At 38.9% G+C, this 21,665-nt stretch overlaps 1 protein-coding gene across 18 annotated transcripts in view; it reads right to left on the reverse strand.

Moving 5' to 3' along the window:
• The window catches only part of SVIL (supervillin), a 106,155-nt gene extending 85,223 nt beyond the window's left edge, over window positions 1–20,932 (reverse strand). For 10 of the 18 annotated variants that reach the window (XM_015618523.3, XM_033511318.1, XM_015618518.3 and 7 more), the window contains exon 1: window positions 15,737–15,819. In XM_015618523.3, the coding sequence (XP_015474009.1) occupies window positions 15,737–15,800 (64 nt within the window). In that variant the 5' untranslated portion in view covers window positions 15,801–15,819. Of the gene's footprint in view, window positions 1–12,512; window positions 12,794–15,736; window positions 15,831–20,842 lie in introns of those variants that run through there. The other 8 variants (XM_015618531.3, XM_015618532.3, XR_004495491.1 and 5 more) reach the window with 7 other exon arrangements.
• Window positions 20,933–21,665: the final 733 nt, after the last annotated feature.

Below are 21,665 nucleotides of genomic sequence, written 5' to 3' on the forward strand. Positions count from 1 at the left end.
TAGACCACAGTGTTCACAGAAACATCTGGCTTATATGATAGGAACCACTCATATCCATCCTCTAATGGATGGTCAATAGAGAAAAAAAGGGGAAATACTTATTAAAATATTATTTTGCTAAGGAAAAGCCTAGCTTTCCAACTAACAGCTTTTCTTTCCAGGGGACAGATTTGTGATGAAGGCTTGGCATCTGTTCAGTTCTTCCTCTGTGACAAGTAATTTTGCTTTCTCCTGCATGGGTGCAATCAGCACAGCTTTGGCTGCCAGCATGGGACATTCAAAAGCCTTTCATCCACAACAGTCTTGAACTTTGTTTTCCATCATGAAATACATCTTGCAGATGTATATTTTTATTTTCCCACCTGATCTCATGTAGAGGCCACATTGTTAAAAGCATCTTTAGTAAACAGGAAGAAGGTAGGCAAGACAGTTTCTGTGGCAGAAGTAACTCTTGTAGGAAAAGGACTCAAGACTGAGCAGTGTGGAAGACCTCATGCTTCCTTAATCATGCAAATTCAGGATTAGGCAAATAATAAATGTGCTTTCCTCTCGGAGCACTCTGAAGGCCTCTGTCAAAAAGGCAGCCTGTGTTTTACACCCAAAAGCAGACACTGCCTCTTTAGTCACCCTACAACAAGGGCTGCTGAAAGCTGAGGCTATTTTCCTTCTCTCAAAATTGCATCACATCTCACTAGACATTACCAATTTCCTGTTGCACTCCCAGAACTGATGAGAGGTCTTGGAAGTATTATTTCTGATAAAATGTGTTTCAAAATCTAAGACTTTTTGCATATTCATGGTCACAAAGCATCTCAGACTTACTGACTCCTGAAGAGTTGCCTCTTAAGAAGAAAGATTTCAATTTCAAAGCAAGTTGGAACGATTTTCTAAATAATCCTAAACCTTCAGAATCTATTTAACCTGTCTCAAAATTCACAGTTGTTTTCAGGCCTTTTGCTTGGATTTAAGAACTGCTTGATCAGTGTTTTTTTCACCTGTTTTTTGACCAAATTAACTGGTTTAGATTTTAATTTTATACAACATCTAAAAAAAAAACAAATGTAAGAATTATTTTCTTCCCCTTCATTCTATGGATTATGCAATTAAAAGAGTTTTGTGGTACAAGTTTAGAGTTGAGAAACATAGTGTTCTTCCTTTTCACCCTTTCTGTTTAAGAAAGGAAATATTATTAGAAGTGGAACAATAACATTAATTACAGTAAGATCCCACAATTTAGAACTTTAAACACCTGATTCCAGGGTAGCTACAATCATGTTCAGTAGCTTTGCCCATTGCACTATTACAATGCCATAGAAAGAATCACAGAATATTCTGAGTTGCAAAGGACGCACAAGGATCATTGAGTCCAACTCTAAACTCTGAATGGCCCATACGGGCTGTGAGCTCACAACCATGGTTTTTAGCACCATGCTCTAGCCAAGAGAGCTAATAAATAGGAGGGATTGGCATCTCTCCCACAGTTTTAATCAATGCTGTCAAAAAATGCAATAGCAACTGATTGCTGCCTTGAGTAAGTAAAGTTAGTGAAGTACTGGTATTCCCTGTAATAAGGCTCATGAACACTACAGATTGCACATAACAATTGGCTATTTTCAAGAGAGCCACCACAGCAGGGCAGTCCAGCCCTGCAGGGCAATTTATGACAAATGAATGAGCCAAAAACTGTAAACAATTCAGTGACAAAAATAAGCTTGAAAGACAAAAAACAATTCAACCTCCAGAAGCTGATTTATTTCCACAGTAGCTAAATGTAAATACTTCCTCTTCCCTGAATTGCTAGACTTTCAGTTCAAGGAATATATTAAGAGATTGAGAACCTACATCCAACACTGTGGCTCCCTCTGATTGTTGTGTTGTGTTAAAACTATTGTGAGAGTATGTTCAGCCTAGTTAGCCAAGAACTTTACCACCTCTATAATTAACTCTGGAATCTGACATCATCATCCCCTCAAGGTTCTCTTAAAATTTTAATAGCCTGGTTTATGAATATTAATTTGCCAGCATTACACTTCCAGGGATTTATGAAAACCCAATGGCATGTCAGTGCTCAAAGAGGTTCTATTATTTCTGCTTCTTCCTTAGCATATTTATTACAAGTCAGAAAGTGCATCAAGCCTGCAGTTGATCCAACCATCTGGGTCAATTCATAGAGATTAAGTGGCACAGCAGACACCAAGTGCTGCTGCTCAGGGCGCCTATTTATCCCTCCAGTGGACATGATGCTTCTTCACAGGACTCATTGGTTCTAGGCTATAAAAGCTGTTTCTCCCTCATCTCTTCCTGTTTCTCTCCTCCTACATGCCACTGCAATTACAAGCCAAGCACACGACAGCCAGTCCTTCAAAGGCTGCTCCTATGTAAGAGAAGAGTTTCCCAAACCACAGAGTTTATCAGATCTGTACAGGCAATTATTCTCCAAAGTCAGCTTGTTTCAGCAAGTGCTACAAGACAGACGGAAACTGGCACACTCCAACAGCTAAATAAAGTTTGTGACTCTTTGGTCCATTACCAAGAGGCATGAACATTTATATCAAAAGGAATAATTTGTTTCACAATTTTTTGTGTTTTCCAAATTGTGACAGTGCTGAAGTTTTAGGCCACTGGCTTGGACATAACTGTATGCCACAGACATGTCATCCAACCATCCCCAGATATGAAGCATCTCCAGTTTTAAAAGGAGAGCTCAATAAAAGTTCATAGTGCAGGTAGATCAAAAGCTCCTATGAATCTGAATAGGGCAACAAATATTTAGAGCACAGCTTGTAAGGAATGTGAAATGCTACTATATATTAAGCCAGAAGCTTCCTCCTAATAGTCATGCAAACTGTAAAGCAAAACTAGAAAGCCAAATAGTGTCATTCCTCCTACATATTCCTTAGCTATATTTCTCCTTTGTCAGCAAGGAGGCAGCTCAGCAAAGCTCAGAACTACTTTTGTCATTTCCTGGCAAAACAAATTTAGTTAGAACTTTCTGAAGTTATTGTTAAGCCTTACCTTACAACAATTTATGCAATTATGTGATTTTCCCCTCAGCACCACTGCTTCAGAACAAAGAAGGTTTGATCTGTCATAAATGAGCATTCCAAGCTTCTGGTTTCTGTTTCTGCTCCAAATATTTACAGAACAATGAAAAGCTCTCAATTTGGAAGAGTAACTTCCAACAGCACCATTTGGCAAATGTATTTAAAGGCAACACCAAAGAGAACCTGTAGATTACTCAGCAGGAAAAAAGAGAAGAGAAATGCAAATAAAAAATAACAAGTAATAAAAAGGATATATAATCCCTGAAGGGAAAGGGAGGAGAAATTAGAGATCAGCAACTGAAACAGTGAAGAAAAAAGGTCAGAAGTCCTGAAGGATGTAATCATGATTCTATTTTAAAAAGGGAAAGGCTAAAATTGTGACTGATACAATGGCCTATGGGCCAATCCAGAAAGTCTGAAGTACCATAAATAAAATGGCTTTGTAGAACATCATCACTTGATGCTTCCTTTAGCTCCCAGGCCACAGTTTTAGCCAGAGACCGGTGTTTGGGAAGACTGTTGTGAATTCTTACCAGGGCCTGGGGGAAAGCTCTGCACTACAGGCAGTCCTGGACACTGGTCAAGGTACAGCAAGCACACTTCACTGTGGTTGAATTACACTATTTCTGCTTGGCTTCTGTGGAGAAACCAGCTTATTTGGAGTTGTTTTTTAGCTACCTAGCCTTCCTTGGGGAGAGAATAATTTATGCTATGTCTTCAGAACAGAAAGACCTATTGTCAAAGTCACAAGCTGCCTGTTTGCCCTAACCAGGAGAGACCCTTTGTGGTGCAGGGGGCAGGGGAACCTTTCACTTGTATGGGATCTCCCTTAGAAGCAGAATGGCTGTTTTTTAATCTAATATGATTATTTTAGAAGGCAACAGAAGTTAAAATAATGTACTTCAAGAATCTAACTGAAAAGCTTGATTGTTGCTTTGCTAAGAGTTCCAAAAGTAGATGAAAAAAATCCAAACTGAGTCTGGCCTGCAAAACTCTTCCAGCACCATCAACCCCCTTTATTTATTTATTTTTAGTGGCTTGCCAGTTAAATCTCTAGCCTGCAACAAAATCAAGTTTGGGTAGCTGTCAGCCCTTAAAGCTAAACAGCTACAACACTTGGCAGGTAGTTTTAAGAAAGACTTTTAGCTACAAAGGAAAACATGATGGGCTGGATAAAGCTGAATGCCCAATTTATTTTGGCACTCTTGTAGGATAGACAGCCATGTTGGCCAGCTTCAGGATCCTGAATTGTGTAAGTATTTCCAAACATTTTGAGCCTGTCTGCCTTGCTGGACCACCCACAGGGAGTACAGCTTGATGGCCATGGGAAAAGTACCACCAACTACATTGTTTTTTACTGAACTCCACTGAATACACTTGATCTCCAGAAAACTGACAAAATTACTCCTCTGTGGAGGAAGATCCACATGTCTGCCCAGCAGGAGATGCAGAAAGGCAGTCTTTTGCAGGCAGAAGGGCACAACTCCGCTCCATCGGCTTTCATGGTCAGGTTTTGCCCACCAGTTTAGCAACATGCAAGGGACACAGTTGTGCTTTTCTCCCCAGGTAACAGTGGAAGTGATTAGCACAAAAATGTGTTCCTGGAAGCAGCACAGACACCAGAAAACTTCATGATAATTCAACTAATTGGTACATGTCACAAGAGAGAAGCAATTCAGAAGAGTTAATCAACCTGAAGCTCGTTTCAACTCCAACCATTCATGAGACTCTGAAGCTGAGCAGCAGGTTGTGTTTCACAGACTGAGTCAAAGATATGAATAAAGTAAAACACCCCCAGGTACTGGACGAGGCATTGTCAGTGTACAGATCATGTAAGTGAAGTCATGTTGAGAACGAGTCATTTACCCCTCCCAGGGTGTAATCCCATGAAGAAATACTTAGATTAAATCTTAGACTATTATCCTTGCATATCAACCCTGTCTGCTCCCAGCTGAGGTGTCTGAAGATCCTGTTTAAACTAGCTCATTTATCCAATCAAGTCAGGAGAAACAAAAACATGAGAGAGCTACTCTGTGGCTCTTGGGGATGGTGCACAGCCAGGACTTGGACTCAATGATTCCTGTAAATCCCTTCCAACTCAGCACATTCTATGATTCTTTAAGTGCTTCTCTTGAAGATACCTCTACCTTTCCATCTCAATGCCCAGTCCGTAATCCTCAATCTCTCTGCTTCTCTCCTCTCTGTCTCTCCTAAGTCTTGCACAGGGAGCAAATGGCCTGCTGTGGAAGGCTACTCATGACATCAGGAAGTAAAAGAAAGTGAGCCAAACAGTTCTTGATTTATCTGAAGCATTTACTAAGAGGATTTTGTGTGGAGTCACTTCTTTCCTGACAATTAACTTCCATGGAATTGTGCTGTCATGACATTTCACTGTCTGCATTCAATCTCTCACAGGCACTGGAAGTCACTCATAAAATTCTACTCAATTACTTAGCCCTAGGTTTCAATCAAAAATACTTGTCCATTAAATATTTCACTGCCGATGTGCTACTTCTGTGCTGGCTTCAACCAAGCTGTAATAGTGATAACTATAACCAAGCTGTATTTGTGATATCGAATATAATTATTTCATAGCTGCATTTTCAAATATAATTACTTTCATAGCTGCAATTCAAAATTATGTCCCAATTTTACTTACACCTATTTTTACCTAAGTCCAAACAAGCCAGCACAGGCAGTATATGAGCTTTGGTCATTCAAGAGAAGAGCTTACATATATCTCAAATCAAAAGTGCAGAACTAAATAATTACAAGTAGAATAATTACAAGTAGAATACTGTTCAAACTGAAGTCCTCATGACACTCTTTCAGAAGCATACACAGAGGCAAGTAGATTGTGGGCAGTTTTAATACTGGGCTAGAAGACACAGCAGTAGACTTGGTCCAAGAATCAATACAGTATCTTAAAATAAAAGAGAATTTCCCTTTTGAATAAGAATATTAGCCCAACACTTGCACAACACATTTTCCTACATGTCTTACCATCATTTGTTTAAGTCTCTAAATCAAGCAAATGGAGCCTGTCACAAGCACAGTACGATAGACCTTGCATCACAAACATTTAAATGTCAACATCCCACCTGATGAGGGGAAACAAAGCAGTGAGGAGCCTCACAGAGCTCATAGGCCCTCCAGTTTGTAGCTCTTCTCTTGCTATCTAACCCAAGACATCAGAGTGTTCCATACTCACCTGTGCTACAAGCTCACTCCCACACTGAGCAACTCTTTTTAAACCCTGACTCTTCCTCTGCTGTTAATTCAGCACCCACACTGACACAGCCATGGTGAGCAGGTCTGAGCAACCCACTGGACTTGAGAGGAAATGGAAAGAACTCCTGACAGAACAGTTCCCTGATCTCTGTGGCCATGTATCCAACTGATACTATTGGAGAGAGTGGTTCTGGAGCAAAGTGGGAATGGAAATGCAATTGGGAAGGATTCCTAAACAGGTATTTTAAAGCAAGATTGCCACTTCCACTATTCTATCTGCCAATCCAAAGCTTCAGCTGCCTAAAGTTCTTCAGAAGAACAAAACTGGTAACCCTGGCCTTAAACCAAAAAATGATGAGATCTCATTTTGAAACTTACCCACCAGAAGCCTGAATCCACTTCAAGACACCCCTAAGCCCCAGTCTACAAACAGATGAATAGCAAGGCCACTCTTGGCCTCTCTTGTTTAAAGCAGGACAGCTATGAAGAACACAAAGTCTCATGTTTTATTTTATCTTTTTTTTCCTGCAATTCATTGTTATGAATCCTAGCTAATATGTCTGGAACACATTAGTTACTCAGAGAACAAGATGTGTTGATACTATGTTTTCTCCTTTGACTTAACACTTACAAATCCTTATAGCCAGCAAATAAACCAAGTCCAAATAGCCAAGAAACACAATTAACACCAGAAAATCTAAGCCTCTATGATTCACTCTGAGTAACTGCCAGGATAGATCATTTTTCTTTGTCCACCTAAACATAGCTCTTACATATAAAGGGTTGTGACATCATCTAATGATGGAACAGCAAAGGCTTCCAGCCTCTGATCAGAAGAGAAATGCCAAACATTTGCATATACAGGAGCTTTTTTTTAACTTCACAGGTCTTTCAGTTCCTTTCAGAGTTCCTCTGATCTGAACACATCTCTTATCTGGCACACTATGCTGTAAATGAGCATGCAATCATCAAATCTGTCCTTTTGAGCTCTGATGTACTTCAAGACAACCATTTCTTGGCTACTTTTTAAAAGAACTTAACCCAGTCAGGTTTTCTACAGCTTAAACATGCCACTCCCACCTCTGCAAGATCTCCATCTGGACAGGTCACTCTTCAGATGCACAGAGCAATGATCAGGAGCCCTGATGAAGGCTTGGTATGGATTCCTACACTCCAACCCTGCTGGCGCCAGCACTGAGCCCGCCTGGCTCTTCACTGCACGACATGCAGCTGCTCGAGGCAGCAACACGTTTGTGTCTGTTTGCCCTTTACAGACATGTGTACTCACACATATCTACCTGCCTGATCCCTACTCCTGAAAATCCCTGGCAGGTGGCAAGGGTAGATTTGCATGTTACTCCATAAAATATACCTCTGTCCGCAGATGTGGTCAGTTCAGTTCATCCTTATTGCTCCGAATAAGCCAAAAAGCCTTAATCCTTTCTAGAAATGCCAACAAGAGGGGAAAAGAAAGAAAAACAAAGTTGTCCACACATCAAATACAAACAATTTTTGAAAACAGATGTTTTTTCTGTGAATTGACTGACTAATGGTTTGGGTAGAAAACCACTCTAGTCAGTTGAAACACAATTCTAGATGATTGCTATGTAAGCAGAATTGACCACAAGAAAACTTCTAATGGTTTTGTTCATTTTTAGTACAGTTGGTTGAAAATGCAATGTTGATTTTTTGCAGAGCTAGTTTCCAATAATTCCACATATAAACTGACAGTGCATTTGACAATGCTGAAACTGCATCTGTCACAATTACATTTGCAACATACTTTTATGTATCTGGGTACTGATAAACAGAGTATTTTAATATGTAGAGCTCTATAACCAAAACATCTCCTGTGCTATTTTTTAAAGCTTAGTTTAAGGAATGGAAGTTAAAAAAAAGATGGGAAACTTCAACCTGAGAATTTGGTATTTAAATCTGTAATGCAGCCTTTAAAGACCTGAGTTCATTTTACAGGTATGAAATGAAGTTACCCATTCTAAAACTCAACCTTCATCTATAAATATGAGGTTTCCTTACTTGCCAAGCCAACCCTTACTATCTCATCAGAATGAAAGGATGGGAGCTGAGTTGTGTTTTCAAAGCGTACAACTGTGTACAATTCACACAGCTTTTGCTGAGCACAACTCAGGGAGTTAGTGTATAGTTTTTGTTTGAAACAGGTAAGCAAAAACTAACTCTAGGGCATGAAGTAAGCTTTATTTACCTGAGCTTCAAGATGCTTAGAATTACCATTACTAAAGCCTTGAGTCAGCTTTTCAAATGGATTATATGCTCTGAATGTTTGACTACAATAAGAAATATATCATTCAAGGTTAGCTTCACTCACTGCAAAAAATAGCTACTTCTCTTCACAATGAAGAGGTAAAAAAGTGAAATCCAGTGCTGCTGGAGCAATAACTGTGTTGGTTGTTCAGCTCCAGTTGTCGGTGTTAAAACATCTGGCAGTTTTAGTTTTTTGATTGGAAATGAAGGCAGGTAGGTGTTACAATGACTGACACCAAAGCCAAGTTAAACCAGGTCTCAACTCACAGGCCTAACTTGTGCTACAGGGTTAGCCTTACCCATCCCTAAGCACCACTGGAATGCCAACAGCTGCCTGAAATGCTGCTTTCAGTAGGATTTCACCTTGCTTTCAGGGCCAGTTGCCACTTAATGGAAAATGACATTGAAATACCGTCCATTTTTCACTCTAATAGAAACAGTTGGGGCAATTATTTTTAAGAGTTAAAGAGTTACTCTAGCTGTCTGTGAGGCTTAACTGGGCTTCTTGTGAGAAAGGGCAAGATTGAAAGTCACATGTGAAGCACATATGACTTGCATATTCTCTAGATCATTTGGTACAACTGTTTTGAAATAGTAATCCTCCATCCTTCCAGGGAGAGCTGATGGGAGACAGTGCTACCTTTGTTTTATTTTCAGGAACAGACAGTAATTTTGTCTAAATCTAAGGCTAATATAACAGAGCAAGAATGAAATCCTGCTCATCTTTGCTGACTGCCAAGAGTTTTACAGGTATAAGCCACAAGGAGCACATTTGGCAGCCATTAACTCCACAGAAATACTATTTACTTCTCACAGTACTTTGGCACACAATCTCTGGACTAACACCTCAATGCAGTCCCCTTGTAACAGACACTGGAAACAGCATGGCATTTTTTGGTGTCAAACGGCTCAGTTCTCTCAGGAAATTGCACACTTCCTTCACAATGGTCTGATAGAGGCTCAAGTTGCTTTAGAAATGTATCTGGCCTTAAATGTTATGACACTTGATGTCCAAGTTCCATGTGATGATTTTTTTGTGTACATGGAGACATGCCTGGAAAGCCAAATAATTTTGATCTGGGTCTCTGAAAACTGAATTTACAGATTTTTTTTTAAACTATGAAAACTGGCATCATTAGAGAAAAGAGAGACCATTCTGTCAACTAAATCCAAATGAATCATCAAAGAGTTAATGCATAATTGCTGTACCCTCTCTACTGAAAGACTCCCTTCAACATACCACCACGTGAATCAGTGACATCAGAAGCATTTTTATCACCAGTTACCCAATGCATTCTTATCTGCTTAAGGCAGACTCCAAGTAGGACGTGTTTTGCCCATTAAAAATCACGACCTTCCAATGTGTCTATTAACTCTAAAGTGTCTAGTTGGGAATATAGCAAAGGCAGGGAATTAATAAGATGAGACCACTGTGCACACTAATTCCTTTCCAAGCTCACCACAACCAAATGGAGGCTTCTCCATGCAGAAGCAGAAGACAGAAGCTTTTGTATTCAGCACTTTGAATAGGCCTTGCAGACCCCAAGGCCTATTCAAAGTGAATAATCTCAGCCACCCTGTTACTGCACACTATTCCACAGCTTTTGCCTCCTGAAAATTACAGTGAAATTTCCATCCACAACAGCCAACACATTGGGAAGCAAACATGAACTCAAACAATGGCAGTTTAAATAAGCTTGTGCAATTTTCTCCTCTGTTCATGATATTAAGGGTTTCATGGACACCTGATCTTGTGTTCTTCTTACGTTCTAAGAAAGTAAAATGACAATGTTGCATTTAAAAAGCCTGAAAACCACAAACCACAAATTTCACACATTCTTAATCGCCTTTTGCATAAACAAATGTACTAAACTATATACAGCTTTCAAACCACTTCATCAACATAGAGACAAGAGAAACCTTGGCTCATACTGTGTTATGATGTGTAAGACAGACACTTTCCAAACAGAAAACTGGCAAGAGATTCCAATGACCTGTCTAAATGTTTTGGTCACAAAGGGGTCACCTCCACCATCTCTGGGTCTACCTGGACTTACTGTGAAGGAGCAATGTGCACTACCATTTTCATTTTCCTCTACTAGATAGTTCTGGGGAGTTCCATGTACAGTTATAGTGTGATCTTTCTTCTCTGCATAAAAAGTAAACATGGCATAGTTAAAGACAGATAAGAACTTCTTTATGTCCCCCCCTACCTTTATTCCATATAAAGTATAAAATAAAAAGAATTTAGCAAAGAAATGTCAAGCACACAGCTGCTGAATAAAGCTCAGAGAAATCTGAAATGCTCCTTCCTACCAGAAATTTTTGCCAAAAATGTCATTTAGCAACGCAAGAAAAAACAACATGGGAGAGGCAGAATTAACTTTTAAATTTAGATAGGGAAGAAAATTTACCTGTTCTAACAAGTTCAAACTTCTGCTGCACAAAGATAAGCTGATATTGCTACTTTTCATCAACCAAAATGTTTCCTGCATTCCACCCTTAGTACACTTAAGTCTGAAATTCAAGTTAAGAGCTTCTGCACACTCTGTGGTATCTAACTTCCATATCTGACAACTCTGTGGTCTGTTTTAAGACTTCAAGGCATTGACACCTTCTAGCAGGTTTACAGGAACACTCCAGGCATATTAAAATGGAGGAGCAATTTATAGCAACTTGCTTTTTAAAATACAATTAGCAAAGGAAAAGAAAATCAGATCATGTAAAAAAGGACGCTTATTAAAAATACTCATTTTATTGGAAGCAATGTAAAAACATCTAAAAGTCTTCAGTATCAGACTGAAGCACACATCTGTTACACAATACAAAAATTAAGATGTCTGAAGGAGTATATTTATCTGGTTGTTTCTTCCCAACCCTCACTACTTCTGCAGGTAGAAGAATTCAATATCCTATGAAATATGCAGATACAGTTGATTATTTAAAAATATATATCTAACAAAGTCAGTAGGAGAAAGATTCACTATATGGGGGAGTTTATTCCGACACAACATTCCTATCACTAAATTCAAAAAGTGGTTTTAAAATAGTAAGGTTCCAGACATGTTCTATCTGGAGGCTAAAATAAAAGTTTATGTAATTCAGAATAAAAATTCTAGATCCATTTGACAGAGAAATACAGATTTATAATCCAAACAAAATGGAAAGTGGCCTTAAATTGCTAGTTCCTGAAAGGGAAATTGAGAAGCAGAATTTTTTTTTTTTGGCAAGGCCACTATTCTTGAGCTTCTGGTGATTAAAATACAGCACCTGGAATATCCTTGAAACAAGCAAACTCGCCTTCCAATCCCTCTGTCCCTTATGCTCCCCCCTTTAAGCAGGCTGAAATAAATCCACTCGCATTTCAACCTGACAATGCTGCAAGATTTTCAAACAAATGGCTGAAGGAACTGCAAGCAAAGACATTTCTGCAGGAGAAGAAGGTAAAACAATGCCAGTAACTTCTACCTCTTCTGCCTGCAGTGTCTTAGTGTTTAAAACGAAGAGAATGGAAAGTTGGAGGAAGTTTTCCTCAGAATGCTCCAAGTCTCAAAATAGAGCACAGTTATCTAGTGCAACAGTACACACATGTATTTATAGAACTTTTTAAATACAAGAGAAAATTACCACTGAGAAGTTTTGTTATTATAGAAGTGTTCTTATAGCCGTCTGTAGTAATGTGGCTAAGGTTAAAATAATAAAACTGAAAAAGGAAAGAGAAACACATCACACAAATCAACCACCAACAGGACTTTCCATTCATAGCAGAATGAACTCATCTTCTAAGCAAAACCACGAGAATAAAAACACAAAATGCCTTAAGGAAAGCTGAAGGACTGGCATGCACAGGCTGGAATAAACCCACTCGCATTTCAATCTGACAATGCTGCGAATATTCTTAAACAACTGGCTCGAGCAACTGCGTGCAAGCTCCCCGAGTGAGGTGCTACTTACTTCAGAATCCTGTAAAAAATCCACTTGTCTGCCTTTACACAAAGAGGACAGAAAGAAGGTACAGATGCAGCAAAAGGGGTCAAAGTCTTCTCAAAATAGTTACTGATAACGCCTGTAGCTCTCTTTGGCCAAGTACTTCATAATTCTTGTTTGAAAGAAGTTGCTCGCATCAGCTAAGATTCTTTTCCCTAGGACTTAACGCTCACCCACTTAGAAAACAGAAAAGTGACTTCACAAAAGTTACCAAATATCAACATGCATGGCTGGCAAGTACATGTGCAGTCAAGATGATTCAGATAAGTCAGATAAATTTAGAACAGCGCTTTCCTAAAAGCATGCGTTCACCAAATGCAGTAAATATGCAGGAGCTATATCCAAGTGCTGATTCCAAACATCAGAGCAAAAAATTTATTAGTGAAAATCTCCTTTTAAGAGTTCGCTGCCATCTGAAGTCCTCAACAGTGTTATTCCTTGATCTGCCTTTAGTATTTCCATCCATCACTGGATTTATCCACATAAAAAGCTATAGGCTCTCCAACCTCTGAGGACTAAGCCAAATGCAGTGTGGCAACTTCACATAGGACCAGCCTTTTATGGTTGGAACAGTAGAGCTTTGATACAGCTAATCTACCATAAATAGCTCTTGAAACTCAGAAGGATCAAATCAGCTGTTGCAACAGTCCCAGCCTGTAGCTGCTTCAAATCCAATTATACTGTCAACTCTGTCTTGCAGCTCTCCCTTTTATTCCCCCCTGTCCAAAACACTTTCAGTCCTCCTCCTGGCAGAAATTAGAAGCTGCTAAGGCAAACAGAAGAATCAAACCCATTAAATAAAGTTTGAAAAAGATGCACAGGTATTCTTGGAATTATCTTAAGGAAGAAAAGTTTTATTCTCTTAAAAAACAGTTTAAGTATTTGATACCCATAAAAAAGAAGTTATCAGCCCTGACTTATAAAGCAAACACATAATTTGAAATAAGCAAACAGTTCCAATAGCAGCAAGAGCAGCTTTAAAAGGTGGGTGAAACCAAGCAGATAAACTTACTGGAACACTATCCATGTCCCAGATTAAGGCACAAGGCACTGAATTGCTTGCATATTTTTTCTACAACCTAAATAATAACCTAACTTGAGTAGTACAAGAAACCCTGTTATAAATCCTTGAATTACAATGTTTCCTTTCAGGTAGTTAGAACCATTTTCCCACAAAGAAGCTGAGAACTATAATTTAAGAATACTCACAGAATTAATAGCTTCCAAAATATATGTTTACTAACTGTATAAGTAGGTATAACTGAAAATTATCACTATGACTACAAGAGCATAGTAATTACTGACAAACCACTGCAGTGACACTGTTCTGAGAAAAAAAAAGCAGGTTTGGATCCAACAAAGCACAGGTGAGCAGTATTATCTTCATGGGTCACCTCACAGTGCAAAGAAACAGTGCACAATCCAAGCATGTAAGTATATGCAAATATAAGGCTTTTTTTTTTTTCAAACATATATTATTAACATCCCATCAGTCTTTCCAAAACTTCACATCCCAAAACATCAATTACTCCAGTGCAGTACAGGAACTCTGTTACTTCAAAGGGGAAGAAGTGTCTTGTGAGCAAAGTCTGTATCTCTATCTCCCACAAGCACGTAAATTCTGAACATTGCCAGGGCATCCTCCTAAAATACTGGGCAGGACATCTACATCTAGGCATCCACCCTTCCTATTCAAGCAAAGGTAGAAAAGGATTGCCAGTTCCTGGTATGCAAATTGCTTTAAGGGCCTCTAGAAGCTATTCTAAAGGAAGGGCCAAAATGTAAAAATCACCAGCTTCCACTTAATGGAAAATTGTCAGCCATACACCATCTTATTCGTCTTAGTGCTTGTGTTAAATTTTATCATCTCAGTTAAAGAGCCTGGGTTTTAAATGATTTGCAAAGCGTGTAACATACCTGGAACACAGCAAAAGTCACTAATTGCTGACAAAGACAATAACAAAACAACTTCAATTAAGTGTGGGTGGGTGAAATCCACTGGTTTGCTATCTAAATTGTGCACAAAGAACCCAGCTGGATCACCTTCTAGCAGTCTCAGTAAAGTAACAGAGCTGTACAAAGGCACAGACAGTTTTCTCTTTAGGAACTAGCAAATGCCCAACTGAATGTTTTCAGATACATGAGGGACAGTGAGCTTTTCATTAGCATGGAGTAAACTCAGCATGTGACAAGCAGATAAAACAGACCATCAAGATCTGCCTGAGTAGAGTTTATCACTTTGAATAGAGCTTGTAGAACATGTCACATTATGCTTCTGCATTCTGGTGAAAAAAAAGTAGCTGAACCAACTGCTCTGACAAAAGTTCAACAGAGCTCTTAAAAATGCAGAAGGCATGCTTGCAGCTGGTATAGTGAAAGAGCAGCCGAGAGCATTCTGCCACAGAACAACCACTGGTGCTTTATGCCCTATCCATAACCATTAAAATCCAAAGTCTTTTATTACTGTGGAATTTGAAAGATGCAAGTTATGACATGGAAACACACCCCCTCTCTAGAAGCAAGACAGGGATTGCTTGTTTCTTAAATAGAAACCACTCTACATTCATTCTCTGTATCACAGAAGAAACTATGTTGAAGATTTCATGTTTTACTTAATTTAAAAAAAAAAAAATTAAAATGCTGCATGTGCTTTTTCATAGAACATAAGCTTCCTTGACTACAAGCACATAAAACAGAGCTGCCTACCACAGAAATACAGCAGTTTCTTCCTCTTCCTCCCCAATACAAAATTTCTGTAAACACAGAGTGGAGGAAGCCACAGACAATACATTAGTTAACCACTATCCCTTTACAACAAGCCTAACATCTAGAATGTATCTTCCAGACACTGTCAGCTCTATCATCAAAGAGAATGAGACATCATGCACTTCTCAGGCCACAGGTTCTGTCCCAATGAAGACAGAAGTACAAATTAACAGACCTGCTTTTGATTCTGAGGTTTTGCTTTGCAGGACAGTATATGTGCTTCAACGAGTAACAGTCAAGGAATAACACCAGGGTAACACACAGTGAAGTGTGCAAAGCATGCAAAGTCTGGATTAACCATTCTCTTATTTAACAATTCAGCTTCCCAATTTACAGATAGCTTCTTTTCATCTGGGGGGTGGGAGGGGGGGAAAGGCTTCCCAGAAAAAAAAAAACCCAGACAAATTTAATAAAAAGCGACTTACCAGCATCCATTGTTAGAATCATGACCCCACTTCTGTGTCCCAGGAAGCAGGAAGCCTTACCCATCCAGTGTATGCGAATGACTCAGAAGGACAGCATGGCTTTGTTTCAGCTTATATCTTCTGGCTCGTTCACCCCTCCTCCCTTTCGTGGGATAAAAGTGTTGCCTGTGCCTGGCCATCCCCATTGGCTCAGCTAGGGGAACCTACTCATTTAGCACATTCATGTTTCTGTGAGAGACTAAAATGACTCACAGAGGATTTTTTATTTATCTTAAAAAAGCCGAACACCAACAGTTAAAAAAAACCCCAAACCCAACACAAACACTTTCTGTCTTTCTGAGAGAAGAAATCATTCATTCTCTCACTATCAGACACAAACTGCAGTGATGTTATTGCCACGGGGTTGAACAATTCCCTGCGCTCTGAAGCAGGGAGAAGGTTGCAAGTCAGGGAGGACAGTCCCAGTCTTCAGCAATTCCCAGTTCAGCTGCATTGTCTGTCCATGGGAACAAAGCCACATGTTTTGTGTCAAAGCCTACCCCCCCAACCCATCTTATCTTCAATGCAAACTGTATATAATCCCAAAATGAAGCATCTCCTGGTTTGCCAGGGAGGATTTGCTCTTCCATTTTATTTTTAAGTAGGCAGAGCAGTAAAAGATTATTGTCTTACTGAAAACACACACCCAGACTCTACAGATTCAACTCTTCAGTGAGGAAAATTAAGTAATATTTTCTTAATCTCCAGGATTCCCTAGGTGTAATAATGGTACAATCTAGCCTCTCTCTGAAGAAAGCTGAAGAAAAGCTGTTACAATATATTTGTAAGCCTCCTCTCTAGTGAGATAATAGTGCCAAAAAGAAATAAAAATCTATCTGGTCAAGAGATACCACAACCCATTGTTAACTTTGATCAAACCACAGGACAGCCTAAAAAGTGCATTGGGGTGAGCAGCTGGAGGGGGAAAGGAATTTGTTTCTTTCTATATTGCAAAATCCTTAAGAACTTGCAGTCAGACCCTGAGAGGGAGGTGCTGTGTGTTGGCACCATGAGCTGTCAGCAGAATTGGTATCTGTCCTTAGGGATTCAGAGAGCACAGAGAATGAAACACCGGTGGTTCCTTGCCTCTGATAAGAACTACCTTTTCTAAATAAAGCGTGGACATATTAGGCTACTGTCTCACCACATTACTCACCACCAGATAACCTAAGATTCATAACTCTGCGATACAACCACAAGTGTATTTTGGAAGTGTTGCTTGTGGTTGTTGAAATAAACAGAGTACTCTCTCTCCTGCCTCCCTTCTGTTTTTAGAAAAGGTATCAGTTGCAAGTCACAAACACCAAGGTTTGCAGACGCTACTAATGAAATCAGAATGCACAATTCAAAGAAATTAGGAAAAACTGTACAATTAAATCATTGCTTCTCAGATTTCTTGACCCTCTCTTGCTTTGCAATGTGGCTTTATAGCAAAACATTTGAGTCACAACAGTTTGGGGGGAAACACATTCCTAAGGTTGAAAATTTCTGATGTTTTCTGTAGAGCACTACAATAAAAGCTTTGGGAAGAGGCATGAGTAATCCAGATTCCAGAAACAAAAGTAAAATCATTCAGTGAATGGAAATTAGGGACAAATGACCCAGGTGGACAAGCTGCTCCTCAAAAGCCATACTACAGAAAGAAGTGCAGTGTCAGAACTGAATGGATTGGTGGCTTCATCCAAAGTTTATAGTTCTCAAAAAGTCAGGACAGTGTTTTGACCATAATAAATAGCTAAGGACATTTGGCCACAGCCCAGGCCATGTGCAGAGATACATGTTAACTTTTGGGACTGACAACAGGCATAGATAGTTTCTTTCCTACCAATAATTATTAGTCTGAAGAAAAATGCAGCAGCAACAAAGATGCTTTTGCACTCTTTCTATTCACCCTTCACCTGACATCTTCATTCAAAATTTCCAATGGTCTAAATAAAACTCATGACAACAAAAATCAGTTTTGAGGATGCCTTCAAGTAATGCAATCCTAATGCCTGAAAGAAACTGTATGGAGAAAATAACATAACACTTGTCCTCACCAACAAGATAGAAGGGAAAGAGCTGGTAGACCCTTAACTGCAGCTGAAGACCTCAACTATCTGCACAAGACACCAAGCTAAAACCAACATTAACTCTCCAACGCTCAGGTAAACTGAGCATGTGTAACACAGCCAGAGAATATCAGGCACAAGTCCTATGCCAAAAAAGCCCATTTTAAGAAAAACATTATCATATACTGTATAAGAGCAAACCTCTTTTGACATAACATTTCCTGTAAGCCTGGCTTTTGCAAAAAGTCCAGTGCCATTGTCCTGGAATAGTAAAATGCAGAAGTTCAAGCAAACTGTTCTCAAAACAGCAAAAAAAAAATAAAAAAAATAACCCAAACTGCTGGGTCAGCAGTGGATTGTGAGGCACTGCATGCAGTATTTTTTAAAACAGTGCAAGCATTAATAATTCAGCTTACAAAGTATATGGAAAAGCTGCTGAATTGAAACCATAGTAAAGAGGAACAACATTGGTATCCTAGAAAACAAACAGGAAATACATCTATTTTCCTTCATCCTCAGAAGGGAGAAGATGAAGTTTTCAGTTAGGCTAGCAAGAACATTAACCTGAAGGGGACTGCTGCACAGACATAGGATTTACAAAAGCTGGGCATCCCCAATGTTCCAATTCTGTTCTAGATGGCAGAAAATAACCCTTTCACTCTTTTTCAAGCTACATTAGCCAGCAAGAGTTGGCTGAAATTTATGTAATTAAAAATACACCAGCATTAGAAGGATCACTGTATGTTTCTTCACACATAAGCAAGACTGCTAAAGTGTCCAGCAAGACAGCACATGAATTTGCACATGAAGCCTTGGCTTTGTTGACTTTGTGGAAGCTATGCAATCCAGACAGCACATGATAAATGGTATGCTGCTAGTAAAGTTAGCATACTATAAATTTAAACAAAATAAAAAAATATCCATGAACTGTTTCAACTGTAATGTTATGAAAAGAGGGTATAAGTGACTCATCTGATTGTGTACATTTCCCAGAGTCTAAACGCAACTCCAGCAATGAAGCAGAAAGCTGGTCATGACCTCCAGAAATCAACAATTTTTTCCCATTATTTTTCAGCCTGATCATCTGAAGTCCATATAATTGCTTAATGAATATATATTTTAAGGCAGCAACAGGTACACTAAATACTGCACAATATTCCAAGATACTATGGAAAAACATGAACACATTCATCTGAAGACTGTATCCAAATAGACCATGGCTTAGTTATCTGACAAGCTCCAGCTATGTCACATCAAGTGTGTAAATTGCACACTGTTAATAAACACTAGTACTGTAAATTCTCTGCTAAAAAAAACCCTCTTTTTTGTTGCTGATTTTTTAAAGATAGCTGAATACTCATCCACATGGTCTCATCTTTTGAAGCTTACAACCATTTTATGGCGGTATATACTAAGAAAAAAGTTCAGCAAGAAATTCTCTGAAGGTTTGACTTGAGTCTTTGTTGAAAGAAGTCCATCTTACCCTTAAAAAACTAAATTCCCATGACTGTTCACATAATTTTCAGTACCTGCATTAGTCTTGCAAGAACACTCAACTTCTGCTCACCTTCATTAAGTTATTCACTGCATAGAAAGTATGCAGCTAATAACTGATGTGATGTGCTTGCTCTAACATTTTTGGAGGAGACTTTATTCATATGCTTTAATCCTGAATTGCCAAGATTCAGTTCATGCTTTCCATGATTTTTCCCAAACCAGCTGGGGGGAGGGGCCACTTGAATTTGTTTTCTAGAGGGACTCCATTTGGAGGTTTTCTCTCAAATTTGCCCTAGACCAGGACATGCTCCAAGCTCAAATCTTGAGGAATCAAGGTTAGGTTTTGCTTTTCTACTGCAAGGCCTTACAGCTTTCCAGGCTTTCTAGCACATGTAAGAGTAAGCACTGTTCCCAGTCTCTCACTTTCCTTCTTTTTAAGTAAGATGTTAAAGCCAGAAATAGATGATTTCATTCGAACTTCTACTCTTAACACAGTGTTCTCCCAGACTTCAGAAGCTATGACAAATTGCAAGGAAAACAGCTCTCACCTAATTCTGGAGCAAAAACTGAAATGTTGTCTTTCATACCTCTGGGAGAAAACTTAGGCTACGTGTGGCAAGAGAACTAACAGGATGGCAGCTCCTGCCTGGCAGTATGACCAGAATTAGACATCAATTCTGTTTTAGGAAGGTTAAAAGATAGATCATCTATATATTAATTTTGCTGATTCAAAACCACTGAGACATTCCTGATCACATCCAAGAAATCACATCTCTCCAGTGACAAAAATTACACAAATCTCCAAGAGCAAGATTTTACAGAAAACACTTTACAGAAATTTTGCAAGCTCTGCCTTTTTGGGACCAACAGAACCTGCTATGCACTTGCACGCACAAAAAGGTCCCTTTTGTTCTTGGTCTGTGTTCACATAGGGAAATGTGAACACAAACCAAGCTTTTCCATAGCTAAGAATTGAAAAAAACCCTGAATCAAATCTAAACTGCAAATATTTAATCAAAATCTGCAACATGAAGATTGAGCAACATGAAAAAAAAAAGTATAGATCTGTAATTAATTATAATATTACATTTGAAGGAATTGTACATGATCTAGAATGGTTGAAGCTACTCTGTTTTACAATATTTGAAAGAAGGAATAATAGAAAGGCTGGAACAGGAGGTCCATCTTAGCTGCCTGCTGCCACACAGTTCTGAGAAGTTTCAGGAATTCTTATTCCTACTCCCTTATTGAATAACATTTCTTTCCAAGGCAGCATTAGCATCTCCTAGGTATTTAAATGCCAATCAGCTTTTCTGAAGGTCCTATGGGCTACTCTGGAATCTTAACTACTACATCACTGCATTTTATTAAAGTACATATGCACTAGAAGGCACACACAGATTCTTCTTTAAATGTTTGATACAAATACCCCCAGAAAAAAAAAAAAAAAAAAAAAAAGATAAACAACAATCCATAGTTCTTGGTTCAGATCTGCATCTATTTTTCAGCAAAGGTTTACCTTAAATCCCAGCCATCCAGTCCTGACCCTCTAGGTAAAACTGCATCACCTTGTCCAGGTGGCTCACAGTCCAAAGGCAGTCCTCCTTCTACAAGAAACAACACAAAAAATCATGGGTAAGAACCACAGTGCATCCCAGCCTATGGCAACTGTTTCAAAACGAGCAGGCAGCTGCACAAAGGGGATGAACTGATTGACTGCAAGGGCAGAGGCAGCTTAGAGCATATTGCTACCTCGCCCATTCACATAGACAAGAACTGAACTTTCCCTCAGCCACCTCACAGGAAGTCTTTATCATTATATATTATATCATAATATATATCAATATCATAATATTGATATATCAGTACATATATTGATCATATCTATCAATATATATTTATATATAATATCTATCTATATATATATAATTTTTATTTTATATATATATATCAGTCTGTTAATAAGGTCAGGCAGCACTGGAGATAATAACAAAACCCAAAGCATCTATCAAAATACTAATACTCTGAAAATCCTTAATTTTAAACATCACTGGATGCAACTGAAAAAGCCAATTCTCATTCTAGAACCACAGCAATCAGCAGACAGACACAAGACTTCTCCTGGTATAGAGCCTTGGCCTATTCAAGCAGCTCTGCAAACAACACTGCCACATGGCCTGATTTCTGATCCCCACACCTTGAAACACAACTGGTTTTATTTTGTTCTTTGGCAAATACAAAACACCTCTGGCTGTGCCTGTAAACATTATTTGCAGGGTGATTCAGCCCATGTGGATACTCATGTTGATTAAGTGCTCAAGTTAGATTGTTTCAAACAAGCT

This window comes from Parus major, chromosome 2 (assembly GCF_001522545.3).
Source record: "Parus major isolate Abel chromosome 2, Parus_major1.1, whole genome shotgun sequence".
In the NCBI taxonomy this organism is placed as follows: domain Eukaryota; kingdom Metazoa; phylum Chordata; class Aves; order Passeriformes; family Paridae; genus Parus; species Parus major.